The following is a 21,139-nucleotide window of genomic DNA, read 5'->3' as shown; positions in this document are numbered from 1 at the left end:
TAGGTGCTCGCTAACAGCACTTGCCCCAAGTCCGCTAAAGGCTACACGGGGGATCTTTGTCTTTGTGCCTGCGGATGGGGGTAGGGTCAGTCGTGAGCGCTGTGTGGGGGTAGGGTTAAGGGATAGGAGGGAGGTGGTGGATAGAGGGAGGGGAGGGTGGAGGGAGTGGGCGGGGGGGGGTGCTTGGATCGAGGGAGGGGTTTGGCTCAGCGCTTTTGCGCGCTGCTGGCGAGGCAAGAGCAGCCCGACAATCATTCGCTCCTCTGCCGTCTCCTCGGCTGGATGGTAGCGGGCTAAGGGCTTCGCATCCTCCACTCGCCTCGCAGAGGGAGCGTCCTCGTTCGGAACCCCGACTCCTGCACGTCTCGCGCGCGCGCGCACGCACGCGCCTGCACGCACACACTGGGACCATGGCCTCGGGAAATTTCGCCGCTCTCTCCCTAACTTGGATTTTCGCCGGATTTCTTGGGATTTGCACCGCCGTGGCTTCAAACGAAGGTAAAGTGGCCGCGTCCACTGAGACCACTCGTTCGCATTGTGTGTTTTTTTTTTGGAGCGCTGTGTTTTTTTTGTTTTATTGAAACATCACAGACTTGTCGCACGCACGTACCTACACGCAAACACGTGCAACTGCTGTGCATACAGCACAGCAATGCAGTGAAGCTTCAGCAGTATCAGAGACTAGGAATAGTGTCACCACGGCCAGTTTTAACCGTCTTACGAATGTAAAAGATTGACAACACTTGGAGCACGTACTTTAAATACACTCTGCTGCAGTGGCGGGTCTAACTGCAGTAAGTAAAGAGTGTATAATCCAAACTAGACGTCGCTACTCACGCAAGACACTGGAGGAAAGTCAATGACTTATCGTTTGTTGGTCACACGAGCGATAGAAATGAGGAGTTCATATCCGTTGGCGACATTGACGCAGTGATGGAAATTCCCCATTCCCATGGCAGGGCGCAGTATACCCTCCGTCAAGTTTTGCAAAAGTGTACCCACGCACTGAAAGCGGCGTTGGGAGTACTCTATGCAATTATATAAAGTACTTATAAATTAGACATTTTACACACGTGTACAGCAGGCGCCGTCCGGCATACACATCACATTGTATAGTGTATGCGACATTTCTTCACAGCGTCTAAATACAGCCTGTACCGCAGACCTCGATTATAGAGAAGAACGTGCGAACATCACGCAAGGGCGTATTATAAGTTCTACGGAGAAATTAATTCTACATAGGTCTATGATACATCGCAATGTGGGTACTGGATTAGAGGATCCGTTTTAATGGGGGCACAATAAAAAGGAATCTGTGCTCTTGACAAGCTCCTCTGCTCAAGTGCGCGCATTACCTGGCCGAGCTGTGTCGGGGGTGGGAGCTGTGTTCTGCGAACGGCCTCGTGCTCAAGTCAAAGAGATGGGCCGCGATGTGCGACGACATTTACTACTTCGCCGGGTATGCAAGGAGGTCGTGAATTCGATCCCATCCCTGACGGCTGGATATTTGGAGTCCGCATGCCTCTCTCTCTCCTCGTGGTCGCGTGGATTTTCTTTTCGTCCGGGTCCTCCGGTTTTAACCCCTCTATACATTTAGACTCAACATGCGGAAAAAATATGATTTGGCTGCGATACATTTCCGCATGATGAAGCCACTTCGCCGAGTTGTCATTTGTGGCTAGGTCGCTTATTTAACGAGAGCAAAATATCTCGGAGGGCCTTACTTGGTAAAATAATAAATGAATGCAGCGCAGGCGAATTTCGGTTCTCTTCGGGTTCCGACACCCACGCAGTTTTTATCATGAGCCGGGAATTAATGTAATGATGAAACGCGAAAAACAAAGTCCCTGCCCTCGCCATGGGCACGTGGAATTTCCACCAAAACGAGATGAGGGCCGCTCAATTCCTTTTTTGAGCTGAGACACATCCACATACCTCTTGATGTTAGTGATGACGATGTGTGTTTTTTTCAAGTGCCCTTTATCCCAGAAAGACCGAGAGTCTCAGGATCGCTCTTCAGGAGAGTCCTGATTGAGGATGTTTGGCATACTGCCATTCGTTATTTGTTGGCTTCGCCTGCGGCTAAAACCCGAATTCTCTGAGATAAAACTGTACACGCATAATGCTCATAACTCTGCACAGATAGAGTCAATAATCTCTTGATGTGCCTAGCCTTCCATCTATTCGCCAGCTCGCAGGATAATCATAGCAGCGTAGTACTGTTTTGAAGCGTACGCTGTTGCGCATGAGTCATTCGGTGAGTAAAGTTGATAGGAAGCGTGAGTAAAAACACACACGCGACTGAAATATTTGCGTGGATGGCTTTCCCTTAAGAAAGATACGTCGGCCACTGCGTCGACATCATAGAGACACGTTGGAAAACAAAGACAAAGATCCCCCGTATAGCCTGAACAGACTGTCGGGGCAAGTGCTTTTAGCGAGCACCTATGAAGGCCGGCACGGCACACGGAGGGGGTGGGTGGCCAACACCACGCCCAGCCGCTTTTGTCTCCCCAGTGGCGATGTTTACACACCGCACCAGGTACTCATTTGAGGCTGAGTCGACCTAGGGGGAGACCCACGACCGTTTCAGATAATCGTCACCGGTGTTGACCGTGAGCGGGAATCGAACTTGGGTCACCGGGTTCGTAGCGCAGCGCGCTGACCGCTACACCATTGGCTGCCCACGTTTGAAAACACAAACACGCACAACTTGGACTTTGCTTTGAGACGTGTGGGAAGCCACAACGCTGGACGATGGAATCGTTCAAGATGATTAACTCTTGACTCACGCGCATCTACTTTGAATTGAGGAAACGAATGTGAATGTGCCACAACGCAACACACACACACAGAGCTCGACCGAGCCTTACACGGGGGTTGCCTATGGCACCCACAGGATAAGCGGCAGTGCGTTGAGTGTCACAATGCAGGCTGCTTTTGCGCAACGTGCGATATGATTCGTCTGTATAGACTATAGAGCAATTCACGCGGAGAATAAAAAAAAGCATACAGACACTTGCAAAGCGTATAAACAGACGAGTTAGAAAAGGCCTCTCTCTCTCTCACACACATACATGATATTTTCATTTAGCTATAAGCACTGTTAAGTTATTTAAAGGGAGAAGCGGTTTTTTTCCCCCAATACGCTGCGCCTTCAAATCAAAGCTGTGCTCACCTCGCCGTTCGATTCACGCTCGAGCATCGGGCAGGCAGCGAGGCGGCGTGCGAGATGTGGTTTCTGCGGACGTGTCGAATGCGCACCACCAGCATTCAACTCAAAACGTGCCTTGCGGGCTGGATCATGCAACTGTTTTCAAATATAATCCAAGACAAGCAGGATTGCGTACAGGGGCAGTGGCTGGACATATATAACCGTGCACGCCAAAACGTTGATATCAACAGCAAAAACTGCCCTCCAGATTAGAATGCGTGTTACTGCACCAATACTGTTGCACTATATCATCATTGTCAGTCACGATCGATCCACTGCTAGATGGAGGCCTCCTCGTGCTTTCGCCGTATCTCACGGTCGTGCGGTGTCATTAATAATCCACGTGCAGCCGGTTCCATCGCTCCATCTACTTGGTGGTCATCCTTCGGGGACGCGTTCCATTTTACTGGCTGCTAATCCGTAAAGACTCTTGACCCATCCCAAGCTCACTGTTCTTGACATATTTGAACCGTAACCTGCGCATCCTTTCCCATCAGTGCTCCTCGTTCTGAAAATTGCCGTTTCAAACGAGCCAAATAAACACAAAAAAGCGGTTACGTTCCGCCAACAACTGGGGGGTGGGGGGGGGGGGGAGGATGTCGACGTTTCAGATGACTCGCCACAATCAGCGAGCATTAACATGAATGTCCTACAGCCGAGTTCTGAATAAAGGCTGCATTGACTTGACGTTAGCTTACTTGTTGTAGAATAATAGCCCGCATCTGTTCGTAAACGAGGATGCGCCTGTGTGATGACGGTGGCAATTCCTTTTAATCGTGTGCAAATAAAAAAAACAATCTGGCGACGTGTTAGCACACGCACTCACACAAAAACACGACATGGAAACTTTGGGCACCAGTGCAGCTACTGCTGCTGCTGCAGATACACACACACACAGCAAGCTCCGTTTGGTTTAACGCGTAGGCTTTCGCGACCAATATAATCGATAATATAGGGGGGGTTTTTGGGTTAGATCGCGTAAATATATAAATGTGTTGTTAAACCCGCCACCACCCGACACAGCCAATTAGGAAGCTTTGTCACGTAAACAGAACATGCAAATTCGTTACTAGTACAGCACACCGATGTGTTGGAGAGCAAATCCACAACATTTACAATCTGTTTGAATTAACGAGGGGGGGGGGGGAGGGGTGGCTTTGGTTCTTTTTGTTGTTGTAAAGCCCAACAACAATTCCGTGCATTTCAATACCCGGCGTCTCACTAGGTGGCCGGTACGCACTAAAAGGCCGCGCTGTATGATGGCCCGTGTTAAATAGAGGGAGGCAGGAAGTGGACGACAATTAAACAATTAAAATTAACACTTTAAGCTTTCAGGGGCGATTGCACCGCTGTAAAAAAAAACCGATTGCGAGGACGCTGGAGCGAGCTTATGAATGGTTTCGCCGGGACGTGGATGATGTTGGTGCGGGGAAGCTAATGGGCAGATGGGCTTCAAAAAAATAAAAAATAAAACGGACGCACACGCGTTTTGTTAGGACGTGGAGAGCTCACGGCGGTAAGTTTTGATTGAGTCGCTCGCAAACCAAAGGTTGAGAGTTCGAATCCCGCTTGCGGGGAGGTGGTGTCTGACTCGTGCGCTTGGGGTGCCTTAAATGAGTGCCGCTTTGTGACGAAGAACACATTTGATTGCCCTATGGAGAGGCGCCGACTCTCGCCATAGGAAAGAGGAATTTCCACCACCGGTTCGTGGCTGCAAACGGTTGGCGAGTACCGCCTCAACGCAGTGCCGGACTAAGCTCGTGCTGGGCCTGTAGCAGCTGTTATAAAGGGGCCTTAAATACAAATAAAAACACATAAATATTAAAACACAAATGTATAACTTGCATAATAAATTAATTGTATTTTTTTCATTTGCTGTACAGCCAGATAATACGACAAATCGCTAACCTTAAACACCCAGTCGTTCATAAAAGTCGAAGGCGGTATAGTACTATAGTAATAGAGCAAGTGCAGAATCCCTGAACCGGAATTGATAGCTTGAAAACATTTAGCGCGGGGCCCTTAAAAGTACGGGGCTCGTAGCTACTACATATGTAGCTACTTTTGCTTCTAGGATAATCCGGCGCTGCCTCAAAGCTCATTTGGAGCAGGCACTCGCTCTGACTGTATCCGTTATCCGAACTTTCAGCAAACAGCGCTCCACAGCCACGCACGTTACGCGGCATTGCTCTTTTGCGTTGAACATGGCACCGTTGTGCAGACGCAGTTCCCTTGCCAAAAAGGACCCTAGCAGAATGGTCTACAGGCTTGCATGCTGATGACACCCAAAAGGTGGGAAGCTGGAGAGACTTTGCTTGCTTGAACAAACGCTGCAAGATAACGTCGGTCTGGAAATCGCAAAGGCCGATGGACTAACGCATTTTATATTCGCGTGAAGACAAACACCGTTTGGGTTTGCCGAAGAGTCCAACTTGCGCTCTGCAGTTACAGGGTTAATGTTGGAATGCGATCAGAGAGTGTTGCAATATCCTTGTTCTTAACAATGTGCCGCAGCTTCAAGTGGACCATTTAATTAGTCGCTACAAATAACAGTCATTAGGCATCCTAACGTCAACAATTTGTCTTGGGAACTCTAGTTCTCTACCGAATCGTGCATTTCGCGCCACACTGGTCAATCGGGCTGTTGAGGTACGCTCCATACAACATCGGTGATTGACGCGGCTTGCGGAAGATTATCTACAGCAGTGCACAGACAAAGGACTGCAGTACATTCTTAAGTTCTTGCCAGCATCGGTATTTATATATATCCGAGTTTGTTTATTCTATGCTTGGTTGTTGGACTGTACATGCATAGCCCCCGTTTTGTCAATCCACTGCTGGATGGTGCTAGCCTCAATCCTCCCCACGCCTTGGGAGGCCGTGAGATATTTGTCCAACCTTGACCACGCCGGTGGTGAAGGTGTGGGCTGAGGACAGAATAGCAATGGATGCTGCTGCACTGCCCTCTATTCGTATCCTTGGTTCTTTCGGTAAAGTCACGTAGAAGGGAAACAATAAAATAATAAAAAAAAATATACGTGACTTTACCGAAAGAACCAAGAATATGAATCACTGCAGTCACGAAAGCTTCAAATCAAAATTTACCCTCTATTCCTCACAGCTTTTATTACTCGGCTGCCTTGCGTGCGGGAGTATCCTCCCCAAGCACTTTCCCATGCTTTGAACCCTGCTTAGCTTGCGAGATCCGATGAGAGCTGGTGCATTCCGGGTGATCCGGTTATTGGCTCCGTTGGGTTTGTGTCACGTAAGAAAATATGCAAACTTTAACCTTGCATACCTTGCCAATAGACAACGATCCCCCGTGTAGCCTTAATAGACGTTTGGGGCAAGTGCTGTCATCGAACACCTATGAAGGCCGGCACGGCACACGAGGGCGTGGGTGGTCAGAACCACGCCCGGCCGCCTTTGTCTCCCCAGTGGCGATGTTTTCTACATCGCACCAGGTACTCATTTGAGGCTGAGCCAACCTAGGGGAAGACCAGCACCTGTGCAGATAATCGTCACTGGTGTTGGCCGTGACTGAGGAGAAAATTATATGGGGCCCTATTCATCAATAAAAGCATTTTTGGCAAATCTGCGCTTTGCCTTGCTAATTCATTAACCAAATTGTCAAAACCTAAGAAGTCTAAGGCGTCCGTCTAATTGGCGTTTAACGATCCCAAGAACAAGAATTGGAATAGGTGACAAAGCCGTTTCAGCGCCAACGTTTTAGAACAACTTTGGTTCCTCCCTTAACACACTAAATATTCCTTTAAAGTGCCGGACACAACCACATTTGCCAATGCGATCTGTAACTTTAAAGCGCCGGACACAACCACAATGCGATCTGTAACTTTGATCCTTACTCATACATTGATTGTTCAATTTTTTATGTGAAATTTTATTCAGGGGCTGTGTGGTGTCTTGGCGTGGTATGAGACTGTTCTTTTGTTTTGCTGCCTTTCCCAAGATGGCATTCGGTATTGAAACAACGACAGGAATGGATGTGCTTATGCAATTTGTACTTGTACGGTCTATTTATTTATTAATTAATATTTAGTGACTTGGATAGCTTTCCTATACTTTCCACCCCAATCGGTTGTTGTTTTACTTGGACATCTGCGTTAAAAAGAGCTTGATAGATCATCGGATTCTTCCAGTCTAATTAAAGATTCTGAACTCGGGTTGCTGGGTTCGTAGCGCAGCACGCTAACCACTACACCACCGCTCCCCACGTGAAGTGTCGAACGCACGCTGGCAGGAGGTCTCGGGCGCAGACCCAGGTACCTCGGGTCGACTGACTGAGATGACTGGATGATGCACCACCTGTGCCCCCTACTGTGCCAACTTGCTGTGCATTAGTCAACCGGCGCTCCGTTCGTTGTTGTGAGCGTCGCTCCTCCGCCCTCTGTTGTTGTTGGAGGACGACTGCCTCTAACTGCCCAGAAGCGTCCTTCACGAGCCTTCTCCACAGAGGCCGATCTTGACACCGCTGATACCAGTCATCGGCAAATCCACATCCGACAGAAAACGCACGCACGCGCACACGGCAGCCGCAGGCGTGCCAAGAGATGCATTCACTAGCTGTTACAGACTTCATGTGTGGGTTCCTCCTGGCTCTGTGACAGACTCACACTGTCTGAATATCAAACATTCCAAGCGGGAACAAGCATCAAATTGAGATACATTTTCACTGGGTAAGTAAAGCATTTGCTTTCGAAATAATATTAATAATGATAATAATAATTTGACAATAAAACCTTTTGTCAATCCACTGCTGGATGGAGGCCTCCCCATGACGCATCGGGCACGGGGATGTGTTTTGTTTGCCATACTTCACCAAAGTTGCTCAGCGCGAGTTCGAAAACAGGAGGGGAGTCAGAACCGTTGAAGATGTCACTCGCCAGTGATGTTGGCCTTGACCGGGAATGGAACCCAGTCGGGCGGGTTCACGACGCCAGCACGCGAGCGTGCGCATGTGTCCATCCGGCACCGTATTCACGAACTTCACAAATGTTTACTGTGGCGTGCAGTCGTTTTAGAGGACGTGTGAATAACCTAAAGCCCACGCAAGCTAAAGAAGTATGTGTCATGGCGTTTAGCGTGCTCTATTGCGCAAGGCAGTGTTGTGTCGAACAAAAGTCAAAGGTGCGGCCGTGCAATTGCTTGCTCGTAGCACTGCTGGCGGAAAAGGGGCCTCCACTGGAGCGTGGCGAGATGTTAACTACATCGCCTGGTATACGGGAGGTCGTGGGTTCGATCCAGGCCATGACGCCTGAATATTTGGAGCCTGCATATTTGGAGCCCTGCATATTTGAAACCTGCATATTTGGAGCCTGCATATTCTCCTCGTGGCCGTGTGAATTTTTCCTTCGGGTCCTCTGTTTTTTTCCCCCTCCACATTTAGAGAAACGTGCTGAAGATTATTTGGCTGCTGCTATACATTTCCACGTAATCAGCCACCTCGTTGAGTTGTCATTTGCGACAGCCAGGTCGCTTCTGAATAAAAAAGACATATATACGTGCAGCTCAGCGGGCCTTACATGGTAAGATAAACATTGTTTAAAATTAAAATATTTGGTCTACTCTTCCACGCTGACCCGGAGTGCTAGTAGAAAAGGGGGAGTTAAGGGGGATTGCCCACACTTTACCATCGCCACACGCGGACCTGACGAACTGTGCTGTACCCCGCGTGTATTGATAGGTGGCCCCACATGGCTTGGGGATTAAACACACACACACAAAAAAAAAAAACCTTGCTCTATTGTTTCAGTTGCCACGCCGGAAGATGGAATCTAAGTTATCTAAACCGGTGGAGGGATCCGGGGTTGAAGTCCAATGTGCCAACCAGCTCCCACAGCCTCATGCTCATGCATATACAACTATATTCCGTCTCGCAAGTGAACCAGAACGTTTTAATCCATTATAACCCACCGGTTTAACGACCCCCATGGCATCCCGAGAGGCCCAGCGTGCTTCATTAGCCTGTGGCTAAGCTTGCCCACACACAGCAGCCGAGTTCGCGAGTAGGCACGTGATTTTATCCCACTACAACTCGAGTTCATCCGAGTACGCCAGCATATACCCAACAATGCTGAATACTATGAATGGTATTGGGCAAAGATAACCAACGCAGGGCAGGGACCTCCTGTGAGATACAAACGACTTCAGACACGGTGAGGGTTTTCCTGCTTTCTTGGCTACAGGCCGTATTAACCGGATAAGACGCTCTTGAAAATAAGACGCAACGCAACAAAAGTCAAACAGATATGGTTTCACACATCTAGCGGATTATAAGACCCCCCCCCCCGCCACTGATGGAGTGCGTCTTATAATCAAAAGAATATGGAATATTTGTCAAATTATTCAGGAGTATTGCTTAATCGCACATCGCACGTTGCGTACGCGCATTCAAAACTTCCCGCGCTCACATCTCCCCACCGAACGTCCGGAATTCCATCATCTTAGTTTTCACCCCTTTTCTCAGAGATGCGCACACACACTCCGCCTATGCGAGTGAATTCTCAATTCAGTCATTGGGCAGGCAAACGAGACCTTTTTCAAAGCATTGGCGCCTACCTCTGGTGCGGGAGTAAGATAATGATGTTTTTTTGTCGTTCATAATTGCACCGCTAAAACTTATCGGAGGGCTGCGATCTTCGGAAACTTCCTCGGCGAATGCGATGCCGAAGCGCGAGCAGACGCCGACTCACCGCTTGTCTGCGCGGCACTTGAACCACAGTCTGGCGGTGTTTAGCGATGCGTGAACCGTGCAGAGGAAGACACAATGCAGAGACAATGGTCCCCCATTCAGCCTCAATAGACTGCGGTGGCGAGCGCTGTTGGCGAGCGCCTATTCAGGGCGGGACTGCGCGCGACGGGGATGGTGGGCAGGCATGTGTCCGTGTGTGTGTGTTCGTCCGTGTGTGTTCGTCCGTGTGTGTGTGTGGGTGTCCGTGTGTGTGTGTCATCTCAGTCAGTCGACCCGTGCCACCTGGGTCTGCCCCGTGACCTCCTGCCAGCGGGCGTTAGACACTTCACGTGGCCTCAAGGTGCACATGGCCTGGCACAAGCGTCGTGGTGACGTCACCGCCACTTAGTGGCGAATGGCGGTTGTTGGATGGGTGGGAGTGGTGGTGTAGCGGTTAGCGCACTGCGCTATGAACCTGGCGACACGAATTCGACTCCCGCTCACGGCCAACACCAAGGGACGCTTATCTGAACCGGTCCTGGGCCTCCCCTAGGTCGATTCAGCAACAAATGAAGTACCTATTGCGGTGTGTAAACATCGCCACTAGAGAGACAAAGGCGGTCGGGCGTGGTGCTGTCCACCCACCCCCTCGTGTGCCGTGCCGGTTTTCATAGGTGCTACTCGCTAACAGCACTTGCCCCAAAAGTCTGTTCCGGGCTATACGGGCCATCTTTGTCTTGTGTGGTCATCTCGATGTCCGGTCGCGTTGTTTTTTGCGCACCTCTTATTTTGGGTCGAGCCGACCTAGGGGCGCGCTCAGCGCATCATAGATGCAGATAACAGCTGGTGCCTTTGTTGGGCATCTGTGCGTGACCCGAAAGAGAACTTTCGGTTGCCAGTGCGTGAATCCACAACGCTAACATTTCACACATGAAACGCACACTAAGACGAGTGCGCACATTTCCCCCTTCCGTCGTTTACGAGGGAGGGTAACCATTTAGTCAGCGAGCGCCTATTAAGACCGTCAACACACGAAGGGCCGTATTGTGTTGGCCACCACCCTGCGCCGATCACGACACGCGCAATGGGAATGCGCGCACACACACACACGGCTATGAAAAATTCTGGAATACACTAAGACCGCATTGTAGTTTAGGAATGTCGATTCGCTACCTTAGACGAATAAATTAGTGTTTCGAGTGCAGCCGTTGAATTAGATTGACAGGCATCTACTTATTCAGATTATTAGCATGCGAAACAACCGTTAATTCGCTCAGATCATACAACGGAAAAGATACAGAGACAATGGGGCGGGAATGGAATAACAGTGGCGCTGTCTGCCACGACGAGAACGCAGCATAATAATATTCTCCACATATCCTACAGGCTGGCGGAACTGTTAGCTGGAACTCATTTACGGCCGAGTAGACCTAGTGGAGTCCCAGGCCAAGTTATGTGACAACCGTGTAACTGATGTTAGCCGTGGTTCGGAGTCAAATTCAACTCGCTATGGCTTGCAGCGCATTAGCGCCACTCCTCCCTGCTGCGAAACAACTCAGATCGCTCCGTGTCGAGGCGCACAGCGCCGTTGACGCAGGGGCATGTCAGCGAGCGCCTATTAAGGCCGATAGGTGCTCCAGGGGGGCCGTTTGGTCGAGACTCCACTCAGCTGCACCCGTCTACGCACGCGCGGATATAGTCACCGCACCGGGGACCGATTTAAGGCTGAGTCGACCTTGAAGAGGGACCCAGGGCAGCTTCTAACGCCACTTGCGCACCGATATTAACAAGTGCTGGGAGTCGAACCCAGACGGCGGTGGGGCTCGTAAGATGGACATATTCTTAGGTCGCACAGCGCACTCGCCACCAACACTACCGCGTCCACGCCACGAAACACGCACGCGCGCGCATTAATGGGTCACAGCGAGTATAAATAAACTACGCGCGCGCGCAGAGTTTGTCGTCGGGCCTGAAAGTGTTCAATCACGCCACGCGGATCGCTGGACCGAATGCTCCCCACCCACGCACCCGCCGCTGCTACGCAATCCCTGAATATATCAACCTCACATTAAAGGGCAACCCCCACCCCTTTCCCTCGTCAATTCATTCATCGCGAGCTTCCGATAGCCAGCGCCCATTGCGACTCCCGATTCGGTCCACGTGGAGCCCACCGGCTCAGCTCAATCCGCGCCCTACAACAATCCCAGACCCGTCCAACGCCGTTGTTCAGTGAATGCATCTGTGGGGTAGTGGCCAGGGGCTCCGCTTTGCTGTTCGACTCAGAGAATACTCTGTTGTTGTTTCGGTAAAGTCAAGTAGGTATAAAATAAAATAAATCACGACGTTTCGTGACTTTACCGAAAGTACCAAAGAGCATGGATTACTGCAGTCATGAAAGCTTCAAATAAAGACTCAGAGAATCCCGCCCACGGCTCACGTCGGTGGCGAATGTGCGAAGCAGTCGCGGGCGACCTCGAGGTCGGCTCAGCCTTTTGTTTATGAGTACAGTGCCGTACTTGGCAAGGTCTGTAAGCGTCGGCACTGGGGAGATGAAGGCGGCCGGGCGTGGTGCAAACCCTCTCTCTTCATAGGTGCTCGCTAAGAACACTTGCCCCAGTAGCCCCGTACAGTCTGTACGAATGATCTTTGCCTTTGTGATGTACTACGTATGGAGATGGCACCACAGCAGTGCGAGACGCATTCAGAGCGACTCATTGTGATTTAATAATGCTAATGGTGTGCCACCTAACATTTAATAAACATGTCCCGTTTACATTCTGAATGGAGCGGCCAGCTTCGCAGATAGGGAGTTGTGATCATGCAAGTAACACGAACCGGGTTCGATTCCAGTTCCTGTGGTTTTTGCTGTAAATGCATTGACAGAATTTCTGCTCATAGACGGCTACGTATAACGCTCGTATATCATCGTCATGATGTGTGGACTACAGTCTCGGCATGTAACTCGATTAGATTGCTTCAGTAACCCGTGACTGCGATCAGATTCCTTAACGCACCTACCAATTTTGACTTAAAATTTCGTGACTGCAGGAATTCATATTCTTAGTTTTTTTCGGTAAAGTCACGTCGATAGAAAAATAATCAAGTAAATTTTTTTTAACCATTATTATTTTTCTATCTACCTGACTTTACCGAAAGAACCAAAGAATATGAGCACCTACCAATGTATCGGTCTGTAGCAGAATATTACCGTGTGTCAAGTGTATATACACATATACACTTTCTGATTTAAAGCTTTCGTGACTGCAAGGATTCATCTTCTTTGGTTCTTTCGGTAAAGTCACGTAACTTTACCGAAAGGACCAAAGAAGACACTTTTCTGAGTTCATTTTCGCGAAGAGGAACTTCGGACCGTGAGCACACGCACTGCGCGTCTGCACGAGGAGGCGATGGTGGCACTGATTGACGTGGAATTGGATAACGTTGAGATAACCCTCGCGAGGCTGTTAAAACTAACGACCTGTAAAACAACGGACAGAGCAACGTCGTAAGCGCGCCCTGTGAAGGAATACACGAAAGCAAACACGGCGTCTTAATTGTCGTTGTAACCCACGGACAAAGGGCCTGCCCTAAAAGTCTGGGGGCCGCGTTAGTCAACATGCTGTAGCCCTGCCCAAAGGATGCAGCCACTGCGCGTCTTTTAATGTACGGCCCTATCCGCCAGTCCACCGCTGGACGAAGGCCTCCTCCTAAAGCTGACCACGTGATGTAACAATTCAAGCCAGCGCCCTGGCCACGTGATGCTTTCATCGCTCCCATCGTCTCGGCGGATCTCCCCGAAGGACGCGTTCAATTCCTCGGCGGCCGCTCCATCGCCATTGGTGATCACTTCGAGCGACGTTTCGTGCCCAAGCCCCGTGCACCTTTCGTAAGAGTTTTAATAAAATATCGTAAATTTGCATGTAGTTTCTAACTCGTGTTAACCCTGTGCGGGTTAATGAAGGGGGGTTTCCAGGAACCCACTGATGTTAGCCGTGGCTGGAAATCGAACTTAGGTTGCCTAGTTGAACACAGGGCAAGTGCGCTAACCACTGCGCCACCGCTCCACCGCGACTGCTGCATGTGATAGTTTGTTTATCCTTTTCCCACGCGTCTCCTCGATGTTTGAAGACCCAAACCCCCCACGATGAAACAAATATCTCTTGTAAATATGTTACATAGGTCGTGTCCCAAGCTATCCCACGCGAACCTGAAGTTTCGTTAATGAGGACACAAATTATTTAAGACCACGGTTCTCTGAAGGCGCCATTAGTTTGGACATGGGTGGTGTTTAAATTCTAGAATATCCGTGACCGAAGTTCAGGAATGCCACGAGAATTCTAGTGTGGGGCGTCTGAGGTTTTAAAAGGTTTTGCTTTTTTTTTTTCACACGAGCGAAGTTTCAGACCTGTATCGGACAGCTCAAGTCAACAATAGCACACTCGCATTTTCTCATAGCCGCACGTAAATAATAACGCGCATGTTGAACTCCTTTCGCAACGTACATAGCCAACCGTGATAATCGTAGGTGCGGGGGGGGGGGGTAAGGAAACAAAACTAAACACAAAAAGCAGTTCTAAAGACATGAGTTTTCATTCTAGATGTAAAAGTGCATAGCTCCGGTGGCATCCTAACATGGGAAGGATGAGCGTCCCAGACGGTCGCGGAACACATGGAATAGTGAAACAGTCATAGCACACACAACATGCACTCACAGCACGCACACACAGTACACGACAGTGCAATCGAACATGCATGTCTACTTAGCACATTCAACATACACGAATCGACAAGAGCCGACGAACCGAATGAAATGGAGGCATAGCACACACATGTACTCATGCATCCGCGCGCACACACACACGTGTTGTTCAAGCCTGCTGTGATGGCGCATTTGTAAGTGGAACACATGTTGACACTAACTTGCTGGACTGAGAGGTGGCCAGAAGATGGCAGCATAGCAAGTAGGTCGCTGGTATATCTCTTCTCTCTCAATGTACCCCTACCTTGATTGCCCTCTCTTAAAGACGTCGGAAATCGTGGCCTGTCCATTGAGATCTGTCCAATAACAATATTATTGAGTAACGTTGCATGAGATACTCCCAGTTGCCGATGTAAATCAATCTACGCTGATGTTTTTAGGGCGTTCCTTGTGCGCACAGTTGTTATCAGGAGTAACTCCAGTTCCATCCAATGTGCACATTTGGTATCACATTTAGTCACAATGCCTCGTAGGCGATGCATTGTGAAGCATTGTTTGCAGGTTTCCTTTAACATGAATTTCTTTATTTAGCTGTCATCAAAGATGCATTTTATAAACGATACGAACATGAGCACTCTCTTGGAAATATAAATCGCTGTTATTGTGCTGAGCTTGGTGAGTGAGGAGTAGTTTCAATGTTAGGCTGGTGAATATAAACGTAATATTAATTCATGGGGAAATTGTAAATAGACGAAATGATAAATGTTATAATCTTTGGTTCTTTCGGGAATGTCACGGAGATAGGAAATTAATAGATCACGACGTTTCGATCGCAACACAAGCAACCGTCATCAGGTGAGACAAACACAGCAGGAGAACTGCTTATCATCCCAGCAGTTCTCCTGCTGATCATCCGTTTACCGAAAGAACCAAAGAGTATGGATTCCTGCAGTCACGAAATATTCAAATAAAGATAAATGTTATGATAGTTTCTGATAGTTTTGCGTTGTCATTAGGCACACGGCCACTACAAAGTTACAACACTGGTAGCCCGTCATCAATAATGACCACTTTGTAGCGCACAACATTTGTGCAGCAAAATTGATAACACAAGTTTGAGGCGTCATGTTTTTTTTTTCATTTGGATATTTAAATGTCTGAATTGCAAAAAAAAAAATAGAACGGTAGCATTTTGCAAGAGCATGTGCGTGTGAAAACCCATGATCATCCCATATTCTATTAACAAGGCTAAGGAACAGCTGACACACTTTACTAAGCTCAGGGCATTGTTTCGCAAGCTCTAGTTCTTGCGACCCAGCACGGGAACTAGGCTTCTTCGCTCGAATACAAATGTATGTCATTACACACTGCACCTGCCCGATGATTGCTAAACACACGCCGCATGACCTATGAAAATTTTAGCGCGCTATGTGACGTACGACGGTCGTATACACATGGGGTGGAAACTAAAAAAAAACCCCATCACACTGAGTTCACAGATACATTTACGAGACTGTAACCTACATGCAGCGTTTTACTGTGCCCATGTCGTGGCTGGCATAGTTTGCTGCAATAAAGTTCAAGGATAGTTGAGCCCCTTCAAAGGTTTGTATGGCGAAGCCCATTGCAGGAAATTAATATATTGCCTTACGTGAGCATTTTCTTTTTGGGGTTGATAAAACAAGTAGATCTTTGTTCTGTGGATGGACTTGTACCTGCCATATGAATGTAGAATGCTCACAAATTAAGTCTAGTAAAGTGCCCTGCCCAAGCCCACTTGGATTTTTCTTAACAGTTTTAACTGTATCATTAAACTAAACAAATGTTTGTATTTATTTAATTAACCTGCATATATTGTCTAACTCGTCTGTATATACCTCACCCCGATGGCAGTGATGAGCGCTGCCCCAATTAGCATTTGAGAAGGTATACCCTTTAAAAAATATTGTAAAAAAATGTAATAATTTATATCGGTGCATTTATTTTTCATTTATTTACTTATTTCAACAACTTGTATATCATGAGGAAACCATCCACAGGAAAGCATCAGGTAGTGCAGAGACCAATTGTTCACTGAAGAAAACATGCTAACTTACAAACTGTCTTAAATATTGCATTGGTTAACCCCGTATATATTTTTCCTTTCTTTCTTTCTGGTTCAAATACATATTTATTTTAATATTCACTCACTCCTTTAGGAGTAAACACTTTCACACATGCACACACGCAACAAATATCGTAGAAGCTTAAATATATATTAATATAGTGGTATTGATCATGAAACAGTCTTTACAAAATGCAATAGTAACCGTATAGCTCATAGGACATGGCACTGTTAGTGAGGACATACTGGGCCGACATGAAACATAACAGACCAGTGTGGTGAACTACGCAGTGAGCGCGTTTGCACATCACACACCAGGTAAGCATTAATGGCTAAGTCAACCTAGTGGAGGCCCAAACACGGGTTCAGATACCACTTTTCACTGATGGCGAACCCTGTCTGGGAAGTAAATCCATGTCGTTGAAATTGTAGTGCCGTCCACAAAAAAAATAAAACCCTGAGCCAAGTGGGTTGTCTCCGAGTTCTTTAAAGTGATAGTTTTTTTTTTCTGCAGACACGAGACACCTAAGCGGCAAAGGGAAATCCCTCGCCAGCGGAGGAAAAAAAAAACATAATCGTGGGTTGAGAAACGCAAGAGCGCTCAGCGAAACGATCACTTCACAACCACGCTCTTGCATTTCGGAATTTCAAAGATTGCCATCGTCCACCTCGCTTGAAACCCACGCAGCCCCTTAATCAATAGTACTACGAATAATAACGACTCATGAAAGACCATGTCATCAAGCCTTACTGCAGGTCAAAGCACACGGCCGTGTTTTGAATGTGCAAAACCATAGCAATGACAGCTCTGCCAGTTATTATAATCCCTCACTTTTCATCAACGTTTCCCAGATGGCGCCCTTATAGTTTTTTTTTTCTACCTTCATATATGGAATACACATACACGCCGGTACATCCACTGCATGCATACAAAGAGGTCTGTTGCTGGCAGCGGCGTTAAATAAGCGTGGAGAATTGGCCTTTAGTGTTGGGCTGGGACCAGTAAGCCCCTCGATTGATGCAGATTACGAAAAAATATATATAGAATAAGTTCTCTGGCTGCATCCGTCGGTGTAGGATTCTATGTTACACCCACACAGTCGCTCGAACCGTACCCCGTAGGATTATATATTTAAAAAAAATGCTCTACTGTAATCTACATTGCAATGTACTTGAGGTGTCCATCTGCGAGTAAGGCTGTGGGCCACAGTAGACGAGTGACTTTCGTCGTACAGCATTGAGTAAGGGCTCATTCTGATGGGAGAGAACCGGAGTCTTGTGGTGTTAATGATGAGCTAACCGTGCGATGAAGATTTTTTTGTATTCTTGGGAACAGTTCACATGTAATACGTGTGATCTGAAGCTGACCTGGATCTCCCCTAGGGTGACTTGGCCTCAAATTATAATCTAGTGCGGTGCATGAGCATGACCACTCGGGAGATCGAGTTGTGGATAGACATGCTGCTCACTACGTCAACTCCTACAGTATTTATTTCCGCAGATGTACCAGCAAAATGTTGCCATGATAACTCTCATTACGATGGTCAGAAATGTAAAGTAAGAAGCAATGGCACACGCGTATTTATTTCAGGCCGTTGAAGGCCGAGACTCTTGGATTGTGATGTCGTAAGCAGTTCGGCGTGTACAGGGCGGTCCAGATGTGTTGTGACCCGCATTCAATCCTCAAAAGCTTAATGTTTTTTTTTAGGTAAGGTTATTTGAAACAGAAACGAATATGCAAAGGAAAAAATGGCAGGGGTCAAATTAATTGACGGCGACAATACATCTGGGCCACCTTGTACAATTCTAACCCTGCAAATATTGTTAGAATAACTGTTGTCTTTGCTGTAGGGCACGAATTTGAAGCGCATCGTCCACATCAAAGGTTCTGAGCAAACTGATAATCTCCCACTTGTAACCGATCCCCTGTGTAACTGGGGATGTGACATTCCTTCTCGGCCAGTCCACAGTCCAGATGCGAGCTCAGTTGAGCATGGCCTGGTTCCAGGGTCTCATGGTATTGATGATGAGTTAACCTCATCAGGGGCGCCACGGTGGCAAGATGTTAACTACCTCGCCTGGTATCCAGAAGGTCGTGGGTTCGATCCTGACCCTGACGCCTGTATATTCGGAGTTTGCACGTCTCTCTCCCCATGTTCGCGTGGATTTTTCTCTGGGTCCTCCGGTTTTTTCCCTCCACATTTTTAGAAACATCCGTTTAGAGGATTCGGCTGCTACAAATGTCCACGTTATAAGCCACTTCGTTGAGCTATCATTCGTTGACAGGTCGATTCTGAAAAAAGAGCTGTGTAGCTCAGCGGGCCTTATCTGGTTTAATAAAAAAAAATCGTTAACCTTGTGATCAAGTTTTTATTCTCAGTCACAGATCACATGTGATACATGGTATCTGAGGCTGACCTGTGTCTCCTCTAGGGTGACTTGGCCTCAAATTATAATCCAGTTTAGGTATCGGCAAATGCATCACACGCTGTTTAACTGCACTTGTACAGCCATGAGTGCTTGATAATGAAAGTACACCTGTAAAATGGAACTGTGATTATTCGGAAACTAACAGGGATTAAATCAGATAACACTGTGAAACTATTTAGGCCGTGTCTGTGTGGGTATCGTAAACAAACATGTTATCACCAAATAGACGTGTCACCTGTTGTCAAACACACACTCTACATTGCCAGCGCAACAGTATCTGCTCACACTTGTATTGTGTTGTCAGGTTTGGTGCATTGGGCTGTTGTATCGGCACACACAATGGGTGCCACGGGATCTTGAACATCCACATTTCAGCAGATGGCAAATTTCAGCACCCTGGTAACAATAAACATTCAGTGCAATTATGTAGGCTGTCGCGATGTGGGTTGAAGACCACGTTTGATTATTACTTTCCATGCAAGGCATCCACGAACCAATTAGACATAGCACAGAGACTACATTTGAAATAATTGCATCTGATCTCATTGTATGTGTGTATGACAACCATAAGAATCAATTTGAATTGGTGAATAAGCAAAAGAACACATGTTGGTTATGAAGCATGTAATAATTCAACATCCCCTTATGCCTGAACAGCTGAGAGCCTGAACCAGTCTCTCACCTGGATGAGGCTTTTACCCGTCCATGCTCATATTCATTCCATCTCTCACATGTTCAGCCTTTCACCTTATCAGCCTCTCACCTGGTTCAGCCTCTCACTTGGTTCATGTTCTCACCTGTCCAGGCGCTCACTTTCTCAGCCTCCGAGTTCTCGTTCGAACAATGAGTCTAATTCATGAAATATACGCACGCATATGAATTGTGTTCAATCTTATTATAATCAGCACAATCCGCTGCCAACACTCACGCTCCCATAATTCCTTATAAATATAAAGAAAAACACTTATTGTGTTTTTTGATATTGAGGCTCTACATTTTAGTCAAGGCTAGCGCAGCACACCGCTCCGGATGCATTCTAATGAATTACTGTAACATTCTAATTAGTGTTATTGTTATTGACGGATAGCATGTCAGCACCCCTTCTCCATTGACAAGCTGGCTAAGCTGCTGGCTGGCTCGCTGACATGTGCAGTGAGCATGTGCGCTCAGTTGGCCCTCTGGATCGCTGCCAGCGCCTCCCACAGGCAGCTGACCTGTGGGTGAAAAGTTATAGCCTCTTCCATTACGAAAAAAAAAATCCCTATACGATTTCAACAACATCCACGGGGCCTTATAGGAATTTCACGTGTCTTCTGGAGCCTGGTCGGGCCCATCCACGGTAGTTACAGAGGGAGTTTGTTTTGAGTCTAATGTGCCCGTAAACATATAACTGATTTAGTGAGATAAAAACAGTTTTATGCCCAATGATGGAAAAGAAAAGACTTCACATTTTAGCCTCATTTTTAAATAATCGTTTGTTTTACATGAACTACTGTTTATTAACACAGACACTATCTAGAGTATGAAATGCTCCTGAAAATAAGACATTTTAAATACGGAGGGGTCTTATAATCCAGATAATACGATATCAGTGATACAACGACATTTCCCATGAGTGTTCTCTGACGGACGACCCTACTCGCTTGGTTTACCATGGGTAGAGTATAGGTAGAGTATAGGAAATGCATGGCATTGCCCCATCGCTGTCGCAGAGTCCGCTCGCACACTTCACAAAAAAAAACACACGTGACTTTCTTTGTCTTTGACTTGATGTGTCTCGCTGACCTCACGCTCGGTCTTAACCTAACGTCCACACGACGTTCCCCTGCACGCCTCGCGCTCTGCACATTCCCACGTTGTGGCCAGGTGTTCGGGGCTGAATGTTGTGTCTTGTCTCCTGCAGTAAACATCCTCGACTCGAAGACCGCGCAGGAGGAGCTTGGCTGGATTGCCTCGCCGCCTGAAGGGGTAAGAAAAAAAAAGGACCACCTATGGATATTG

The 21,139-nt window shown here is 47.5% G+C and overlaps 1 protein-coding gene across 1 annotated transcript in view; it reads left to right on the top strand.

Annotated features, from left to right (window-relative positions):
- Window positions 1-205: 205 nt before the first annotated feature.
- LOC116950468 (ephrin type-A receptor 4-like) overlaps window positions 206-21,139 on the top strand; it is a 112,074-nt gene continuing 91,140 nt past the window's right edge. The window contains exons 1-2 of the mRNA XM_032968243.2: window positions 206-498; window positions 21,042-21,106. Of these exons, the coding sequence (XP_032824134.2) occupies window positions 411-498; window positions 21,042-21,106 (153 nt within the window). The 5' untranslated portion in view covers window positions 206-410. The remainder of the gene's footprint in view (window positions 499-21,041; window positions 21,107-21,139) is intronic.

The sequence above is a fragment of the Petromyzon marinus genome, chromosome 39 (assembly GCF_048934315.1).
Source record: "Petromyzon marinus isolate PM22_M1 ecotype Great Lakes invasive population chromosome 39, UKy_Petmar_22M1.pri1.0, whole genome shotgun sequence".
Lineage (NCBI taxonomy): Eukaryota > Metazoa > Chordata > Hyperoartia > Petromyzontiformes > Petromyzontidae > Petromyzon > Petromyzon marinus.
The sequence above is the reverse complement of the archived record's forward strand: the minus strand, read 5'-3'. Positions and strand labels throughout refer to the sequence as shown.